The sequence below is a fragment of the Sinohyriopsis cumingii genome, chromosome 17, assembly GCF_028554795.1.
Source record: "Sinohyriopsis cumingii isolate HCF-2022 chromosome 17, ASM2855479v2, whole genome shotgun sequence".
NCBI lineage: Eukaryota > Metazoa > Mollusca > Bivalvia > Unionida > Unionidae > Sinohyriopsis > Sinohyriopsis cumingii.
Window position 1 is genome coordinate 21,298,096 of NC_142977.1, and position 21,273 is coordinate 21,319,368.

Consider the following 21,273-nt stretch of genomic DNA (forward strand, 5'->3'; position numbering starts at 1 on the left):
TGATCAACTTTTCTTTCATTTAAAGTGAAGGAATTAAAGTAATTAAGAAGTTTTATGATTTTATATTCAAACAACAAGATGAATAGTATAACAACTTCAGAAGTAGTTGATGAGTGACATATTTTCTATATGAATAAATAACGGTTAATGACTTGCTTTTGTGAGGAAAAGAATATAAAAATTGCATACAATATAAGGTTGCCAGTGAATAATAGATAAGTATGTCCTCAAAGAGACATAAGCCAAACTCTGTGGCAGTAAAATATATACGACATAAATGAGGCGGAAATTTCTAGTCACAGTAGTTTATTTTGAACCGTTAAAAGAAAGACGTTTTGCAGTTATTGCAAACAATATCCCTGACTTGCACTGGTTGGTAATTCAATCAGTGTGTTTTGTCAATGGAACTGATAAATTCAGGACTCAACGAATCAGCTCTCACTGAATGTCTGAAGTTAGATTCCCTTATACTCCTCTTGGAAATGTCATTTCAAAACCGAATAAGAATGAGTTGAACGTTAATGATAGTTTTTGTAGCAAAGCCTACACCATAGCTTGTTATAGAAAACCACTGTTTGATACGGATTTGATGTTTCTACTCGAGGAGAAGAATGGTGTCCAATTTAGTGTTATTCACAAGAACCTCGAGTATATGACCTTGTTTCTGTCATAGCATCAAGTCTTCAGACACGAAATTATAAAATGTATAAATTCCACTTAATTCTTGTTGATGGAAGTAATTATGTCACTATAATAATGCATGGAGCAAGGAATATATGTATGTTATATAAATTATTACTTGGCCTGATACAGTGCCATCAGTAAATGATGTTTGAAGGAACAATACTTTGAAAATTGAAAACTGAAAAGTTTATCCCTTTTTCGGACACACATCACATCAAATGTAGGCATGTTACTGGCATTTTGAGAGAAGAGTCAAGGTAGGTCCGACAGATGAATCTCTGAATCTATGGATCCAATTACTCTGGACAAGTAGTTCAAAACAATTGATCAACCCTCCAATTTCCCGAGGTCGTTAGGCTTCCACAGTACTGGAAAATTCAACAAAGCAATAGTGACAGATGTTGTATTACTGCTATTAAAATGTTGGTTGACTTTGGTGGAGGTAAACCAATTTTAATTATGTAATACTTACCAGTCACTATTGGGTTATTCCCTCCTCTCATACTGTCCTTAACTCAAAAAGGAAGATAACTCATCATGGATGTACTACAACCGAGTCAGCCTCAATCTCAGTGTTTTCTTTATATTCAAGGTGTTTTAGAATTTTGCATACAAATGGGAGAATATGAATATAAGCTTGGAGAAGTGACTTGCATCCGGGAAGACGTAAGACGGGCAATAGTGACAGGTACACATTACATAATTACAATTAGTTTCCAGACCCTATCACCCGCACCCACATCCCAACATTTCTAGTATTCGTTGGTTAACATTACTGCTGTTGAAGAAGTTTCACTGCAATCTTTGTAATGTCTTTGCTCTAACACATGATTGCTGCCACTGTACTGATGATGAAAATAAACAGCTGTCAATTTTATTTTCAGTGAACCTATAAAGGAAATATTCGTAGGAACTGTTCTCATTTACAATATTGCCTCCCCCACTACAATTTAAAGTTCTTACTCAAGCTAAGAGGAGGAATGCCCTCTTAGTATGAACATCTTGAAGAAATCATTTTCAAGTCATAGGCAAGACATAAATACATGGACTGGTTGTTGAGTAAAGATTAAGTTCAAGGACTTGTAAGCATTTACATTTAATCATTATGGACCAGGTGTGAATTCATCATGAGGAAATTATCCATCAACAAATACCGATGAACTAAAATTAATAGTTATAAAAAGTATCACGCGAAGTAATTGATTAGTATTAGATCTGGATACATCCACCGAATCATAATTTGCTTCTGAATGAGCTTCAACAATTTAGCATCCAACCTGGCTACAGAGAATAAACGTTTGTTTTATTACTATTCACCTTCCTTTTTGAAGGAACACGTGTTATAAAGTCATCATTTGACATTAGCAATACATTATAATGAAACGAAAGATTAGTGGGTGGAGTAAAGACAAATGAAGATGCAAATAGCTCTTTTGGGGCGTGATTGGACAAGATAACAGTCTTGATGACGAATGTTACCTCAATCGCCCTCAAAGGTTGGACCTTGGATGCATCAAGGTATTTTGAGTGGTACACAAAACACTCCTACAACGAAATTTAACGTTTATTGATTAGTATCAGAGTGTTGAAAATAACGTGTCCTATGTCGTGCTATCCAAAATACAAGGACACTAATGTCACATGAATATTAGCTGGTTTCTATTGAGAGTGTAGTGTTTTATTTGGACAGTACTAATTTGGTAATTTATCTAATATTTTTCTATTTTTATTCTCAGGGCTGGCCAATGATGGTAAGGAGCGTGCAAAATAATCTTGCCTACTCCGAAATCGGTTGCCGGCTAAATGTTTAGCAGTGTAGATTACTTAATAGTAATACACATACGTTTCACTGCTTAATACAAATAATTTGAGTAAGAATTATACCAAACAATATAACAGATATAAATACTTTATATATATATATATATATATATATATATATATATATATATATATATATATATATATATATATATATATATATATATATATATATATATATATATATATATACATACATGATCTTGTTTTAAGATGAAGATTTGTGAACTGGAATTTTTCTTATTTTCAGCAAATCCAAACAGAATTATAGTTTCGATGAAACTGAGCCATCCCAAGACATGGCTAAGAAATATAAGCCAGCTGACATTCCATCAAGAAAGCGTACAAGAGATAATTCAAACAGGGATGCCAGTGTCAAAATTGTAAAAAAGAAAAAAGTTGATAAAATAGAGACCGTGTCTCGCTGCATTCAATGGACAAAGCAAGTTGATCTACCTAGGGAATTATGGATGAAAATCTTCCAGTTTGGTGTGAAAGAAGAAGGGGCTTTGCATTTTCTACCAAGGTACAAAACCGTTTATATTATTTAGTCAGACCTGTGTATAAGGTTTATTTACCAAACTACACAACAGTTGCCATTGCAGATGGTCTATATAAGCAACAAGCATTATAAGACATTTTGGACTTAGAAATGTTGGCTGCTGTTAGAAAGTGATTTTAGAGTAGGTTTGGCTGTATATGTATACTTGTGTGTTAATGCATATCTTTGATGTCAAAGATTTTTTAAAAAAATGAATTTAACAAATAAATATCCCCTGATTATGTATATGGTCATGGGGATCATTCTTTGTTTATGTGCAGATGTTCAGAACGGACTATATAAACAGTGCATCAACCTATACGAGAATATAAAAATATAATTTATTTCGACTCTGTACATCTCATCAGCTGCTGTTTTTTAATGTAAATATATCAAAGTATGGATTGTCTTATCATCATTTAAATATATGCTTGAACATTATTTGCTAATTCCCAACTTTTACCACATAATTGCAAATCGATCATGCTAGATCAGCCTATCGATAATTAATTAACATGGAATATAGTTTTCTGACACAGAAATGCTTGACACTATTTCCACGTTCCTTCTGTAAGAGACATAATTTTGGCCTCATTTGATCAGATGCAATATCCTCAAGGTATTTGATTTTTATCTGATAATTAAAATATCGCTTAATATCGATTAAGGTCTCTTATATATATATATATATATATATATATATATATATATATATATATATATATATATATATATATAATCTAAATTAACATCCTAATGCTAACAAATGATTTGTATACTTACAAACATACATGCTCAGCATACTCAGACAAAATCTGCACAATTTCAATCGTACGTTTTGCGTTCATCGGCCTAACACTGGTGACCTACATTGCAATGGGCATAACAATTCAAATCCGAATGCCAAATTCATGACCTCTACTTGAGAGTCAACACAACTGTAACGGGGAAAGGACAGATTATTGGCTCTTTGCTCCTAACTTTGGTTTCATAACACGACTTTACCAAGGGCTGAACTCATCATTTAGATGTGTTACGACCCCTTATTGCCATCATCTAAATCTGATATCATTTACAGCTCTGTCTTGTATTTGATTGCCAGCACTTGACATCATTTTTGTACATTTATCTGGATCTTTGGTCCCTTTCTGACGATAAGTCGCTTTACAACTTTAAAGTTCAGTTGTTTAAGGTTCTACAGAGCAGGGCTCGATGTTAATATCTGATGTCACTTGGCCTGTCTGGCAGGTTCACAAAGAACCTACATTCACTGACCAACTAATTATCTGGGCATAACTGTTTTGGGTCAGAATAAAAAGAAATAAATAGTATCAAAATGTTGTGACTGCCTTTGGGCCTCCTGTGGCCGAGGTGGACTAAAATGCCCAAATTCACCGATCACTGCCATCTCACTATTGTCCCCTTAGGTTCTAGTATCGGGTTCGGCCGCTGAGGGTGTGTGAGAAAGCTATCAGTTGCTTCCCGTGGGTCGGTTGTTCTTACCGGGGTTTTCCTAGGGTCTTCCTCTACAGTTATACTGCACGCCATTTATAGCATATTTTGTGTTGAATAATGGCATCAAACCCTCAAAAAACCAACTGATTGAATTAATGCTAGATAAATTTATTTTAATGTAACAATAACAAGATCTGAAGTAGAATACTATATTTAAAACATTTCAGTATTAAAATCGGAATACTTCAAATTCTTATCCGACAATTTATTTTTAGCATTTAGCTTTATCGAAGTTTTCTGGTTGAAATATGCTTAGCTCGCTCATTTTCCAGCAATATCCCACGCTGAAGTGCCTTCAGAAAAGGTTGAATGGTTTATTATTCATCCGGTATTGATGCCTGTTATATCTGAAATATCTGTAGCACATCACTTAGTCTTAAACAAATATATCGGTAACCCTCTTTTACCGGTTGTGCTAAAGACCTTTATTCAACTGTTTGAGGCAAAGGTGGGTGCTAAACTGATTTGATTTCTCGTTGGGCAATATTCATTTGATTTTATGTTTCAAGTACTAAGTTAATGTTTTAAACGAATTATATTTCGCCATTGCAAGCATTTCAGTTATGTAGTTATATCAGTGTTGAAGTAGCTGTTTGCCTGTGTAACATTTTGTACGACTGGAAAATTGGAATTGGGCAGACATGATTGCAAGTGTGTAATTCGAAATTAAAATTTGGAGCCTGATTTTTTTTTTGGCATCTCTATCAAGTAAAATACGTATCTAATGGAAACATGAATCTAATTAATATAGTTAAATTTGTATCAAAATTGATCATCAAAACATAACTAAAGTTGCTTAAAATTAGACATTAACGAAAAAGTAAAACGAATTGTTGATTGTGCAAAAACTCTGAACAAATTTGGAACAAAAAATCTAAATAATTTGAAAAGGTTTGATCATGAAATGACTATAAGTGTTAGTTCAAATCCTTGAACACAACAGTCTTTCATCCCTGAAGAGAATTGTCAAGTTCTTTTATAAGCTTGTTTTATAAGATTGTTTTATTCAGATACTCTTTTTTCAACTTTGCTTCTTCTCCCGATTTGTCTTCCTTCCATCTTCTTTTTCTTCTCGTTATGAAATCTGATACTAAAAGGTATACTTGAATCTTAGATCTTTCTTCCACAATTATATATCAGACTTAATTACTGTCATATAATAAGGGTTCGACACACAGAGAATGCAACAGGTATTTTCCTACTGTGAACCACTTTGTTTGGCTTTCACATTTCGTTGTTTCGGTAAAAGTACATATTATATGCTCTTACAGACCGGCAGCAAAACATAAAGATCTCAATCGTTAGGAATCAGGGTGCCTGAAAAATGCCAGTGACTCTAAACCTCTTTTGTTCCGAACAATTTTGACAAATTATCCCCAAGACAACACATTTCTTCTGTGTGATCTTGACTTTGTTGTCCCAAATTGGATCCTTTGCGTTCCAATGACAGACGTGTTATAAATACAGGTGTTGCGATAGCTGGTGCTGAAGTAATTGTTACCAAATATGCGAAACATAACTTTAACAACAAAAACAATAATAATAATAATAATAATAATAATAATAATAATTTTGTGGACTTAGTTCAGAATCTAATCTTTAGACGCTCTTGGCGCTTCAAAATATTAGATAACACATATAAATGTATACAATGACAAGATTACACACAAAAACCCACACTGAAATTATAAAACAAGGATATGCGGACAATAATTAATGAAGTAAACAATGCTAAGTCTTTAACTATGTTCTTGTAGTCTAAATAAGTGGGTTTTAAGACCTTTCTTGAATGAAATCACTGTTGTTGTATTTAATATATATGGACACTGAATTCCACATAGCTGGTCCTCGGTACGTAAAAGGACGTTCTCTATATGACTTCGTTTTAATAGGAATAATAAGAATGCAAGTGTCTGAAAAGGAGCGTATATTTATAGATGGGTTTTACACAAGAGTAAAGTCAGATAGGTGTATTGGACTGGAGCAAGTCAACTAATGTAGCATATTCAATAGATGTCATGTTTGATTCTATATCCAAAGGTAGCAGTTGTCAGTGACAGAGCAGGGGTGTGTGTTCTTAATGACATGGACAGTGTAGATATACATAATACAACAAATCTACTAACTTTAATGACAGCTCTGAATTACAATTATCATCTTTTAATAGTCAAATGTCATAAATACTTTTTATGTTGATGATATTACACATCTGATATGCAAGTCATATGCAAGTATCTTTTGATTTAAATTACTAGCTGCCATTTTGCTGTATTTATTATCATTTTAATTGACCTTTGCTTAGGGATAAGGATGGAATATTTCAGGTAAGGTCTAGTACTATAATTAGTACGAAACGCACAAATGTAAAATCGTGTGGAAAAGATCTTTTCTATGCCATGACATGTGAGTTACAATTTAACAAACATTATGCACCCATTACTAAATGCAGCAAGACCCGAAACTAATTTACACAATCTAACCAACTCGTTTAACTTTCACCAGCGCAGATCATTTTTTTTTTGCCAATGACAATTAGACAATAATTCATATGTTAATAACAATAACTGTTGAGCAAATTTTGTACATCTCTCTCTCTCTCTCTCCCCGGCCGATTCATAACAAAGACGTACAAAAATGGTGCTAACAGCTGCCTTGCTTGGCGTTCACTCAGCATCAAGAGGTTAGTGTTAGAACTGGTCGACCTGGTGTCAGGATAATGTGACTGGGTGGGACATCATGCTACATGTCTGCGGCATGATGCACCAGTGCTAGACATCACTATAAACTGCAACATTGCAGCCATCGTAGCGATATGACTGAAAACATGTTAAAGCTACGTTACAAATCCAAATCACATCACAACACACACACACACACACACACACACACACACACACATATATATATATATATATATATATATATATATATATATATATATATATATATATATATATTATAATTAATATTGTAACTTTTAAATATTATACTAAAACATGCTTATTTATGACGCTAGAGTGCAGATTCTTTGAGGTTACTTTTGTATCTGGAAGATTGCTTGGTACAAAATTATTACCGACACTGAACTCTTTCATTCTCCCTTTTTTCACTAGTCGCTTTTTTCTGTTTGGACAGATAGTTTATTCTCTTGTATATTTTGATTTCTTATTTCTCTGTAAACAGTGTCAAAGGTATATGAGTCAAATGTTCAAATTTAATACCATATCAACCTGCCTAATTTTAAAAAATTCACAAAAAAGACAATACATAGTAAGGTTTGAAAAATGTCCATATTTGTGGATAGCTATTTATAAACAAAATATACAAATAGTATTCATGCATGTATAATCTCGGAATTTAATTTTGGGAAACCTTGATGCTCACAGTTCAACTGTAAGTACTTTTGCTCTTTGATAATTTTAAAAGCCACTGTGTAATAAACAGCAGGATGTTATTTATATAGCTGCTATCCATTCCATTATTGAGAAACGTGTCTTGAATCTACATGTCTACTGTTACTGGTGGCTAACTCTGCTTCCTAGCCGTCTATTGATACTTCAACGTCTGCACATGGTGACGTAACTATCGGAGGTGTACATGCCTTGCATCAGTTTCAAGAACACAAGCTCGTAACACGTAGTTCACAAACATATCAATATATTTCATGATTAAGCAGTAAAAGCTGAAACGGTCACATCCCTAAAATTACAAAAATTGACAAGGGCAAATTTACACGACTATTCGATACTTCTTTATTTATAAAAATCAGATTACAAAATGTTTTATAAAGAAGCAAAGGAATGGAGGAACTAATATATGGGTTATCCAGAAGCAAACCAAATAATAAAATAATCCTGGGGTATCCTTCAACAAACAAATGAATGAAATAATACCTGGGTTATCCAGACGCAAACAAAAGAATAAAATAATCCTGGGGTATAATTCAACAAAGGAATGGATGTAATAATGCCTGAGTAATCCAGAAGCATAGAAAAGGATGAAACAATGCCTGGGGTATGGTTATCCCAGAATAAAATTTATCCGGAATGTGTAAAAGACAAATACAGAGGTATACCAAATTAATAGCCAGATTGCATGTAAAAATTATATCATTTAGGCAAACATGAAAATATTGAGACTACTGATGACTAATACATAATACTGATATGCATATTTAAGTGACTAAGGTTATACACACTAAAATATCACAAAGAATGGTTTGGATTAACGATGTTCTTATTCATTATTAAATTCTTACAATGTCAAAACTTATTTTCTAAGAAACCATTTTAGCAAATAACATCGTAGATGGTTTTCTACTCCTTGCTTCTATACGAGATATCGGTCTAAATATATCAAGATATAATAGTAATCGCTCCCAGTGAAGGTTCAAATCGGGATTATGTCCATTGGCATGGTGTGTTACAAATATTAGAAAAATATTTTGAAGAATTTGGGCGGTACAAAACCATTCAGGGCAGAATATAATGTTGTTAGAATTAATTATCCTTAGAATTTCGGCAAACAATCAAACCTTTTCTCTTTTCTTTAGAGCATCCAGGGTATGCAGATCTTGGTACGAGATGACCAGTGAGCCCTCACTATGGGAAAAAGTTGACCTATCTTATGTATTGGCAAAAGGGGGCGAAAGATGTATGGAATGGCTATTTAAGAACCGCTTGGTGAAAACAACTGACCTAAACCTGTCTCGGTGCAAAGAGGTCAACAGCAAAATTCTGAAGGTATTCTTACTCGTTTGTTCTTGAAAATGTTTGAATTTTGCAAGCTGTGTCATTATTCCGACAGACTCAGTCAGCTTATTTATTAGCATGAAATAAAACTGAGTTTTCTCACAGTGTTGATGCCACCAAACTATTGTAGAAAGTTTACAAGTATATTAATGGAGGGTATGCCTTTTTGTGTCAATGCCACTATATATTTTCTCATCCATTTAACAGACATCTAATGGGTTTTTGGTCATTTCCTGTCCCAGTCATGTGTCATTTCTTATGTTATAATATTCAAAGAACAAGTATGAGGACTTTACTTTGTTCATAATACACATGTGTTTAAAATATCTTTGTTCTGACATTTAATAACTGTCCATGGTACAAAATTCATTGATCATAGCAATTAATATCAGCCAATTTATATACAAATTCAAGTAGATTTTTTCAGTCTTTTCTTTTTTGTGGTCCTAAAAGTTTGTATGTGCATACAATTATAAAAATGAAATTTTAGACCTTTAACACAAAGGTCAAAGGCAAATATTTGTCTCTCAGGAACAAAAATGTATCAAGTCCTTTTTTCAATTAAAATTTGTATATTAAAGCACATTTAATGTTCATGCCTAATGCATTCTTCTATTTTCTTTGTTTGCAGATGATATCACAGAATTGTCCAAATCTAAGGAGTATCAATTTGTCTTACTGCAAGAAATGTCCATCTGAGACCCTGACTATTCTGGCTGAGGGGTGCAAGCTTCTAGAAGACGTTGATGTCTCTTTTACCAATGTTCGTAGAGTGTCGAATAACTAAAGCTAATACTTTTTCATTCATGAATGCAAATCTTGGGGAAGTAAAAGATGAATATTACTTCTTGTGTCCGAAGACCATTGTGCACGTACAAAATGTAATAGTTTCTGCTTTAACATTACATAATAATCTTGAAATGCAGTTGGCATGACCAGTAATCGTTTTATGTCAAAACACCGCAGTCACTAGATGTTGTTTAACTTCCGTATCAACGATACGTTTTACGCTACTAGTACTTGTTTTATGTTATAACTTTCATATGCAATTTTCAATTTCTTTGATGTGAACTTTAAAAGCAAAAGCTAACTAAAGATTTCATAGTTCGCGAACTGCTTAGTACTTATTGTGAGATATAAAGTAGATCAGTATAGTTCGCAGTACTTGTCCAGTGTATAGTATCTCATTTCATAAAGTATTATGATTAGATTTATCTTTATTTATCTGTTTCATTATATCTCATTCTTCCAGATCACATTTTACCTTTATGTATTTATGTGCACTGATATTCATTGACTTTGTTTCATGTGCTTAAGAGATACATTTTACATTGATGTAGACGATCCTGCAGATTGATATAATGCATATAATAAGATACAAATTCTAAGTGAATAACATTTTACGCTCATCATGGTAATATATTCTCAAAACCATAACTTATTCATTAAAAAACTAGATTAAAATCCTAAATAAAGACACAACCGGTCGTCATCAGTCTATTTTAGTTTTATGTTCCAGTGCAGAACGGTATAAAAATCTCAGCACTTTTTATTGCACTGTTAATTTGAACATGCTGTTTGTTTAAGCATTGTTCTTTCATTACAATGAGTGGATTTGTGGCAGAGATTCGGATTTTGTTTTCGAGCAAAGATTTATGGAAGCTAATTTGTATTTAAACCCTGCAATAAAAGATCTGGATGAAGAGGCAATATTTTTAGGTGTCACCACCTCTCTTTCTTCAACAACATTAGTCCAATCATGTTCAAACAAAATCCAGCCTTTCTCCCTTTTCTGCCTCTCTCTCTCTCTCTCTCTCTCTCTCATAAACACACACATAATACACAAAAACACGACAGTTGTTCTTCAATTTATACACAGAAACACATGACAGTCTTTCAATTTTCCTTTTTATTTATTGAATATGACTGAAAAATTGTTAAAGTTACGTTAAAATCCAAATTTTGTTTCTCTTTCTCTCTCTCTCTCTCTTTCTCTCTCTCTCTCTCTCTCTCTCTCTCACACACACACACACACACATAAATTTCATTATTCTGTATATTCTAAATCATATACTTAATGTGTAGCCATAACTAGGTTAATACTTTTAAGTGTTGTGCCCCTTACATACTTTATATATAAATGATTACAATAGTCGAGCAAACCTGTTGATACTCGAAGTTACTTACACCAATACAATCACTGCAATATTACTGCTAATATGTTCCAATCCTTATCTTTGTTTACTTATGTTGAGGCTTTCTTTGATATTATCAGTTTAGTGCAGTGGAAACCTAAATTTGAAACAGTGATGTACTTTATTCAATACAAGATATAAATAAAACGTTCAGTATATATATGCTGACACACTGATGTTATCAGGTCACTCAGTACCACATGACCATATGTTGCGTGTACGGGTGTTTTTCTGATACCACTTTTTAATGAGTTAGGTATTTAAATGTTCATGACAAAAAGACTTGTGTAATTACCGGTGAATGTCTGTTCTAATGCAGTAATGCATAACGAGTCAATATTACAGGGAGGAGTCTTTAATATCATTAATATTAGATTAATGCTAAATAACAGTCAAAGTTTAAATAAAAAAGCAATACAAGATGGAAATTAAATTTATTTCTCAAAGAGTTTAGATTCGCCTCATTTATAGCAAATGTATCGATTTATCAGTACGGTGTAATCTCTTATAAACTGCATAGGCAGTTTAAAAAGGAAAACTATGGTAAAATTTATTTTTGAATTAATTATGATTGCCCAACTTCTACATATTGTCACGAGACATATTTGATACTGTATTAAATAAAAAAGATATTCCATAATATAGTTGATATAATAATTAATAATAGGACGACGTATAACAAAATTAAAAAAGTACATTTTGATTGACAACTATATATGTACCGAACCATACAGGCACAAAGTCTAACAAAATTGTATCGTGCGTATTTAACTTTCGATTATTTGTACACCTGCAACAATACTTTTGGCACAAAAATAAAACAATACAGTATATAATTTTCAGACTGGATTGTTGAATATATCGTACAGGTGCATGTATGAGGAAGTATCTTTTAAAGCAAGATTTTTATATTTTCACAGAAAAAGGTGGTGTCTTCTTTTCCCTTAGGAAGATATGTCAACATACACGGATCATGCCTCAAACATCTGACTCTAGGTGGAAACACATTTACAGGATTCGACCTTGTCCTCAATAGTCTCACGGTAGGAATGATGACGTACACGCTAAGTCTACAGTTTTAAGAGTGACCTATATGTAAGGCTTTAGAAATGAAGGTTCAGGTCCACAAACTTTTCCAAACTGAGTTTACTATATATTACAGACACAACTAGCAGCCTGTAGTACACTGAGACGGGGACTTTGACTACTGGGAACTCTGACGGGATTAATTAGCTAGATATAAACAGGACAGTGTGAAGGAACCATTTTAATTTCTCAATTTACATATGCATTCACAGTAGGTTTCATTCTCAGAAGATTAACACAATTTATCAGTACTGGAAATATATGACACATTTATTCATATATGAAGCACCGATCCATTTTGAACAAAATTTATTGACGAGTTATGTAATGAATACACTGCTCCATAGAATTTAAAGCATACATTTGAATAGTATAGTCCCAACCATTTTTAGTCTTTCTTGCCAAAAGGTATAATAATGTTATAGCGGAATCAATAATATATTATTAGGGCAGATCAAGCAATGATGTAAGTCCATCTAACTGCATGTGTTTGGACAAGTTTGCTTATTGCCATTGTTTAAATAAACATTTTGCCAATATTACAAGTATATTGGCCGTAATCGTAATAAGGGAATACTTTTACACAAAATAAACTTAGTTTTAATCCTTTGCACATACATAATTTAATCACATTAACGTCAGGAGTTCACTTTATGAATTCACCCTTCCCAGTGAGCTGAAATAAATTTTCTTTCACATCCATGTACAAAATAGACTATAAAAGAAATACTTGTAGGAACTAACTCTTCAAGATGTTGTTAGAATTACCTACTCTTGTTATTACTAGGTGGCATATGCATCAAATATAGGATTGCTCTACAGATACTATGTACTTCGGAGAGAGTGACAGGTGTATGGTGAAGTTGCATTTGCAACATGCACAGTGAAGAAAATGTTGGCATTCCTGTACGTTACTTTCATGTACATTGGTTGACTTTATTCAGATACTGTATATGTGGAAACTGTAAAAGATCTAAGCACACAGCTAACCAAAATGACAGTGCACGTGAGCTCCAGAGATGATCCTGAATAAGTCCAAAGTACACGTCTTCTGCAGTTATTGAGCTAGTTAAAACGAATTGTTGCAGACTTGAAAATACCAGATTCTGAAAATGCAATGAATGAATTACCAAGTAAATAAAATGTAGACAATTTATCAGCTCTTTTTTTTACAATTTACCTCTGAAGTCCAAGAAGTGAAAATGACCAAGTGAAACTAGCCGTTTTTTGATAGGTACACATATAAAGTAAGGTCAAGATTTATACTCTATGACCAACATTACACCAGTCATTCATAAACCAAGCTAAAGGGAATGAAAGGTCGTTTAACAATTCCTAGGATATACAAGGTATTATATTAAATTTCCAGAATAACCTGTGAGGATAACCAAGGAAAGTCTGTTTCTTTAAAAGTATAACGCTTTGCAAAATACAAACACCTGTACAAACATCTCTTGGCATTTACAATCATTGTTTGCTTCATTTTCCCACAGCTGCAGAATATTCTCCTTACCTGTTGTGGTGATATTTATCTGAGCTTTTTAAACCTCGCATTTTTCGGCAAACACTTTTGCACGCTCTCACTGACATTGAGCCGAATAATGTTTTATATTTTTTCGAAAGTTGCTAATTGTAATTCAATTATGCTGACAAAACTATTTTATAGTAGACGAAATGCCTTGATTTTAAAGAAAGAGATACACTTACTGTCATATGAGTATTCAGTCTTCGTCTGGTACCCTGCTTTGTTCAAGGTTAATTTCTTTCTCTGCTTGCGGCCACAAAATCTATATTTAGCCTATGTTGAATATGTTATGATATTGACAATTCCTTTACGGGAAAACGTATAAGTGACTTATGTTACTGACATGTACATGGCTTATAAGTGGCTTACGACTTTACTTATAAGTCACTGATATGTGACTTATACGTGAAGGATTGGGATTTTATATTTAAATTCGGCTCTTCGCTTATACCTGAACATGCAAATTAGAGATTTGGCTTATACATCAATTATGCTTCACTTATACATATACTTTACTGATAAACGAAGTATACTTCACTTCTAAGTGAAATATAGGTGAGATATGATTCATTTGCGATCTACACTTATAGGTGAAGTATAAGTGAACTGCGAGCCAATCTCGTCCTGTCTGAAAAAAATAAATGGTCGATAGTACCATCAGCGGTATCGTACACGTGAATTTCGTGGTACCGAAACATGTCTTTGAGTACATGTACACAACACTGCTAGTTTCTGCTGTTTGTGATTTTTATTCCTTCTAATAAGTCCAAATTCTCACACAAGCATATGGACGTATTTTAAAGATCTTCTAGCCAACATTTCAGTTTTGGTGGAATTAAATAGAAGTCGGTAATGCCGAAATCGGTTAAAAGTGTTATAAGTGTCTTGAACGAAACGAAACGAAACTCCTCTCTAAACACTTTCTTCAATATTAGGATATTTTTTCTTCATATACAGAGCTCAAAGAAACTTAAGAGTATCCGTCAATGAACAGAGGACTGTGATGGGTCCAACCTATAACAATTTAACACAAGGTAGCGATAACAACCAAAATGTAAAATTTCATTATAGATATGTTATTTTTATGAACGTTAATGCATCAGAAATTACATATAAGCAAACAACATATAATCCTTGTCATACTGTTTGCTCATAGTAGCTGCAAACAACTTATTTTATTTCGTGGATAAAACATACCTTAAAAGTGAGCATTTTTTGTACAGTGTATGCAATCAATACGAATCAGGTAACGGAATGTTTTTTGATGCCCTTTCTTCACGCGATCGTTATTGAATTTAACCAGCTTGTTATTGTGGCATAATTTACATATATGTGCTATATATGAATTGATAATGTTTGAAAATGTGCCTCGACGTATCAACAATTTGCAGTTTTAATTACTCAGAATTTGTAATTATGAGATTATGTACAATCCTAAAGCCAAATTATCTGAAAGGCTTGCCTAGGTTTATAGGGAAAGGGGCAGTCATGTCTCTCGTAAAGGAAATCACTCCTGAACTCAATATTTTAAAACCAGCGGAATCCTAGGCAGTTCATAGGAAGAATATACATCACCTGATGATACTTGTCAGTTAACTAAAATTAAGCATAAACACGCATGAATAGTTTAATTTTCACTCAACGTATTACTAATAGATGTAAGTTTTGTCAATGAAAGATAAAACAACTAATAAAATTGATATTGAGAAAGACAGTATTAAGGATTTTATTCTTGCCATTGTTCAGTGGTATACATATGAATATTAGGAACTTTACAACTTTACAAGTCAGCACGTACCATTATTTGTTTGTTTGACAGCAATAACAGCAGCAGCAATAATAATAATAATAACAACAACAACAACATCCATAATTACGTATGGTGCACTTCTTATCCAGAGGTTTGCTTTAGTAGCGCCTTTCTTGAAAGATAATTACCACATGCTTCTAAGATCACTGGGGAATTACCATACTTAGAGACAATATAAATGGTAAGGTGATCAAAGAAAATTAATAATAAATCATTTACGTGAATTAAGTACCTTGTGTCCTTAAATTATGAATAATTATAAGGAGCATACTTATTAAATTCATGTCTGATGGCAAGATATTAATGCAAAATAAAAAATCGGCGGTTGCATAATTAAAGCAATTGTTGAATTTCTCCAGTTTATCACATATCGAACGAAATTTGTTAAGCTGTTTTGAAAATTCAAATATGCTTGACTACAACAGAATTAGGATGGAAATAAGAGGAAAGCGTTAGGACAAACTAGCAGGGTTGGAAATACCGAGGGGTGAGGACTCGATGTGCTATACTGTATATTGTTACAGGATGAAACCCCCAAGCTCTTTATTCATTTTCAGATGGTCTGATTTTTTTTTTTTTTTTTTTTTGTAACGAGCCCCTGTGCAAATGTACTGTTATTTCTTGCCATGAATACTCCCAAATTAAAGGGCAAAATATTGATCGATTTAATGCAACAATTTAACCAGTTTGAAAACTTGGCTGCGTGGTTGGTCTCTGTGGTTGTTACCCAAAACATATTACATCCATATTTATCAACAGTAAACGAGACCACAAAAGCGATTAGCAGGGAGATAACCACTGTTACCGAAAAATAATATTAGCAACTGTAGCAAAACATTTATATTAACAAAACGGGATAATAGAACAGGTCTGTTAAGGAAAGAAACGTTTATAAGATCACAAATAACGGATTTCTAATTAATAATAGATTTTTTAAACCCGTATTTCTGGTTAAAAATATATGTTTGCTCCCTCTCACACTCACACTTTGCAACAAATTTAAGTGGTCAGTGCCTGCGCTTATTTTGCAAGAAATACTCTATCTGGATATCATGAACTTTGGTATATTTTATTTAAGTTGGTTTATTAGTACATTGCTTATAATACATTTCTTTAGAACAACAAAGTGCCATTTGCTCAGCTTAACTAAACGTTTTCATGACTATCTTGCATCATGGACTTGTACATACATGTACATGTCCCTGATTAAACAAATGTACATACATGTACATGTCCCTGATTAAACACATGTACAGACATATACAGACATACATGCTGCTTTACGTTAATGCTGATTCCTAAGGTACGGCAATGTTGAAATTCTTGTTTCAATTTTTTTTTTTAAATCTTGAAGAATTTTAAATACCAGATGCAGAAATTATCTTTATATTGATAAAGCTCTTGTTAAATTAAAACATCTGTTGTGGAACTATGAACTTCAAAACAAATCCATTGTATAACCGTTATTTTGTATATTTCGAAGTTAAGAGCAAAGCAGACTATGACAAAGTTTTTATATGAGCTTAGCATTACTTCAGTGATAAAAGCAATATAATTCTGTCTAAATCACCTCTGCTCTATTTAAACAATTCAACCGTTAAAACAAATGACTTATATCATCTGTAAGTGACTTACATGTCACGTTTAAGTTAAATATTGGGGATGCATGAATCAATATATGTTTTACTTATGCTTACTTATGCAGACTGATATTTCACATAATTCGTTGCACATACATAGTATAAGTAACTTGAAAGTTCCCTAGAAGTCATGCATACTTCACTTATATGTGAGAATATATTTTTCATAATGGTTAAGTTAAAGAGAAAAAACGTAACAGTTGTGTGAAGTCCAAAACTCTATCATAACATGCGCCCATTTCCTGTAAACGTGGGCATTTACAGTTAACAATATTATATTAACTGTAGCTGTACATGCTATAACGAATTTTAGCCAACACTTCTTTTAGCAATAAAATCCTGACATTGGGGAACATACATCGGTAAAAATAATCTGATTACTTACCTTACCAAATGAATTAAATATTGATTCTGGACATGTATTAAAACAAAATATGACCACTTATGATGGGTAGACTTGACAGTTTTGCACTAAAATGATAGATTCATGCCCATCAGCCGGATGGCTGCCCACATGGGGTACTTTTACACAAAATCTCTTCATTACTGAGAAAACATTTCGGTGTAGGGGTGGCCGATTGTGTTGGGGACGACCATTGATCTTCTGTAAAGGGATGACCAGATATCAGTATGGACGTATATATGTTATAAACAGTAATTCTGTTTTTACTTTCACAGGAGAAATGTCCCAATCTGGAGTTGCTGGACATTTCCAATGCTCAGTTTTCCAATAACAACATGGCTTTCAATATAGAAAAATTCCAAGCTGGTTGTCCAAAACTTAAGATCCTCAGACTGGCCAGCTCTCCATTTATAGCCAACGAATGTTCACAGGAAGAGCAGGTACAGTATACTTTACTACATCTGAGTCAAAGAGGAGGATAGCCGGTCTTGATATGGAGGGACTGCGGTAAGTTATGTTAGCACATAGATGTGTTAATAATTTCTCATATAACTAATCAAAACAGTTTTATCTCAAATTTTGTGGTATAAAAAGGCAGACGAATTGTATTAATTCAAACACAATACCTGCACATTATTATGATACAAAATGTTAATCTATTACTTGAATATCCAGTCCTACCAGATTGTTATGACATCAGTCTTGTAGGGTAAAGTAAGGATATAAATGTCATCTGTGCATTTGAAATGAGATTTCTTCGCATAAACGATGTTATTTAGTGGTTTTCATTTGAGAATACCTGACTCCTTGTACTTCTTTTTCCAACATTTGTTTTTATTTACTTTTTGTCAAGGCACAGTCTGGGGGTTTTCCACATCTACAAGAGCTGTGTATTGCTTATAGCAGCACAGGAACTGTGCATACAAGTATAGGCAGCACAGGCAACTGTCTTAACAGGTAAATTGTATTGGTTAATACAAATTCGCAACTTTGGCATTCATTTGAGATGGTAATAGGAAAAAAATGTCTTTCGACAGATGAAGGCACACACCATTTATAATTTGATGATGATGTGCCACATTAAACTAAATGTTTTCCTCAAACCAGCTTAAGTTGATACGACTTGGTCATATATGACATTTCACATTATGCTTGGATTGGTATACCAATGGATGGGTATATATTGGTATTACGTACATGCTAACATGGTAGCCGATATTTATTCTTAATTGTATCATTTCGATGAATTTTCTTGTAAAAATCAAACAGAAACTATGCTTATCATAAAACTTATGTTCAATAAACAGAATAAATCAGTTTAATCGCTTTTGTTCTTATGAATCAGCTAGTCACATACATAGGGAAGTTGACTAACTAGACTTTGTGTAGCTTCATATATTGGTCTTAGTTTTCATTTGTCTGTACAAGTTAGGGTGCTTTCCCATATCCTTGGTGAATGGAAAATTTCGGCGTAATATGATCTGAGTTCGGCTGAAGAAAAAAAAACGATTTAAATGTCAACATGTTGATAATGGCATTAAATTGGCATCTTCAATGCATATTGTATCTAGGAAGTTGTGTATCATCATATGTGCTGTATCGGTGGTGAGCAGATGATTCCTAGCCCAATCACACATTCTGTCATTGATCTATTGTCAAACCAGGCTCATGTCATCCCTCAAATGCTGTTTTCTTTCCAAGTCAGATGCAAAGTTCATACATTTGAATTTACTCTATAATGGGTCAGTTTGATTCTCTTATATAACTATATAACACTTACCACTATATGCGTCAAGCCAAATGTAGCTACCATGCACAAACTAATGGAGCGCTTATACTCTGACCCAGGCATCATCAACATATTTAGACAGCATGTAAAAGCTTGTGTTGAAGATATCGATTACGGCTCATAAGATGGAATTCTTCATTTTAGTTTCACTCTTGTATGAAAAAACACTCATGAAAAAACAGCTCAAGGCATACGTGCAATTTCCACGAACCTAGCATTAAAATGTAATTTCGCCATTCATGACATGTCGAATTAGTTGGATGACATGACCAGACTACTTTCTCCAGATTGTATCCACTAGATATGTCCTGGCAAAGAAGCGAACTGACCTCCATTTGGCCAATTTTAGCTGCACAGACCGTAACTACTACCCGCTTCTGACATCATAACTTTGTAACCAGATGGTGTTTGCCGCTTTCATTTTATTTGCTAGGGAAAAACTTTAACATGAGCAAAATTTGGTGCAGAATCCCATACGGATCTTCTCACATGACCCTTCTGGGTGACTCAGGCAGAGGTAGGATTCTCAAAATTTAATCCTCCTTTTACCTATTCTCCTAGTGTTATATGATCATATGATGTATTTGCAGGAGAAAGTAAATGTTTGGGAAATTGTGTTTCTCCTATAATTTTTATAAAATCACATTACACATAATTCCTTCAAGTCTTCCCCGCAATGCGAGAACCCTTTAAGGTCTTGGTCAATAAAAAACAACCTGGTTTAAATTAAATATCCAGGCAGCCACCTAGCGGATAGAAAGGGGACATAACCTGCAAGGGTTCATTCCCTTTCTCTCTCTCTCTCTCTCTCTCTCTCTCTCTCTCTCTCTCTCTATATATATATATATATATATATATATATATATATAGAAAGAAAGACTTTGTCCCGTCAATATTCCCAGCAAATGATTCATGTTATGCGAATCTGTTAGAAGGTGATGCAATATCTCCACACTGAAATTTCACGAAATGTTTGATATATGTGACAAGAGCTTAATAATAATAATAATAATGTGGACTTTAAACAGCGACGATCCTTTTAAAGCTCTAAACATTTTACAATATTAGATAACGCATACATACACATTACAAAAACAAAACTCTCACTAAAATAACACGCTGGAAGTGGTGTAATCTCGAAGAGCTCTTTACAGCTGAAACGTTCAGTGATCATAGTACTATAGTAGGCTGATGTTGCTCCATGAAGTATGTTGTGTTATTCTGTTTAGCAGCTCATAAACTGAGGCTGGTGGAAAGCTAAATCCTCTCAGCCGTACGGCATTCTCTTTGAACACTGCGAAGCTGCATGATCCCTAACATACTATGGATGACACTTTTGAATCGTCACTCTGCAATTGGTTGTTTGTTAAGCAATAAAAGCAAGCACGTATCATGTTTTACTGCTACATGAGGTAACAGTGTTTTTAGGTTTACTTGGATGTCGTGCATTAACTGGGTTTTATTTATCACATGAAGGGTTCTCTTAATAGCAGAGATGGAGTCTTAGAGACTG

At 33.5% G+C, this 21,273-nt stretch overlaps 1 protein-coding gene across 2 annotated transcripts in view; it reads left to right on the forward strand.

Annotated features, from left to right (window-relative positions):
* Window positions 1–21,273, forward strand: part of LOC149777901 (F-box/LRR-repeat protein 6-like) — a 45,587-nt gene that overhangs the window by 13,008 nt on the left and 11,306 nt on the right. For both annotated transcript variants that reach the window (XM_089938994.1, XM_089938995.1), the window contains exons 2-7: window positions 2,756–3,031; window positions 9,114–9,303; window positions 9,944–10,075; window positions 12,428–12,550; window positions 18,247–18,411; window positions 18,825–18,928. In XM_089938994.1, coding sequence (XP_089795120.1) covers window positions 2,756–3,031; window positions 9,114–9,303; window positions 9,944–10,075; window positions 12,428–12,550; window positions 18,247–18,411; window positions 18,825–18,928 — 990 coding nt within the window. The remainder of the gene's footprint in view (window positions 1–2,755; window positions 3,032–9,113; window positions 9,304–9,943; window positions 10,076–12,427; window positions 12,551–18,246; window positions 18,412–18,824; window positions 18,929–21,273) is intronic.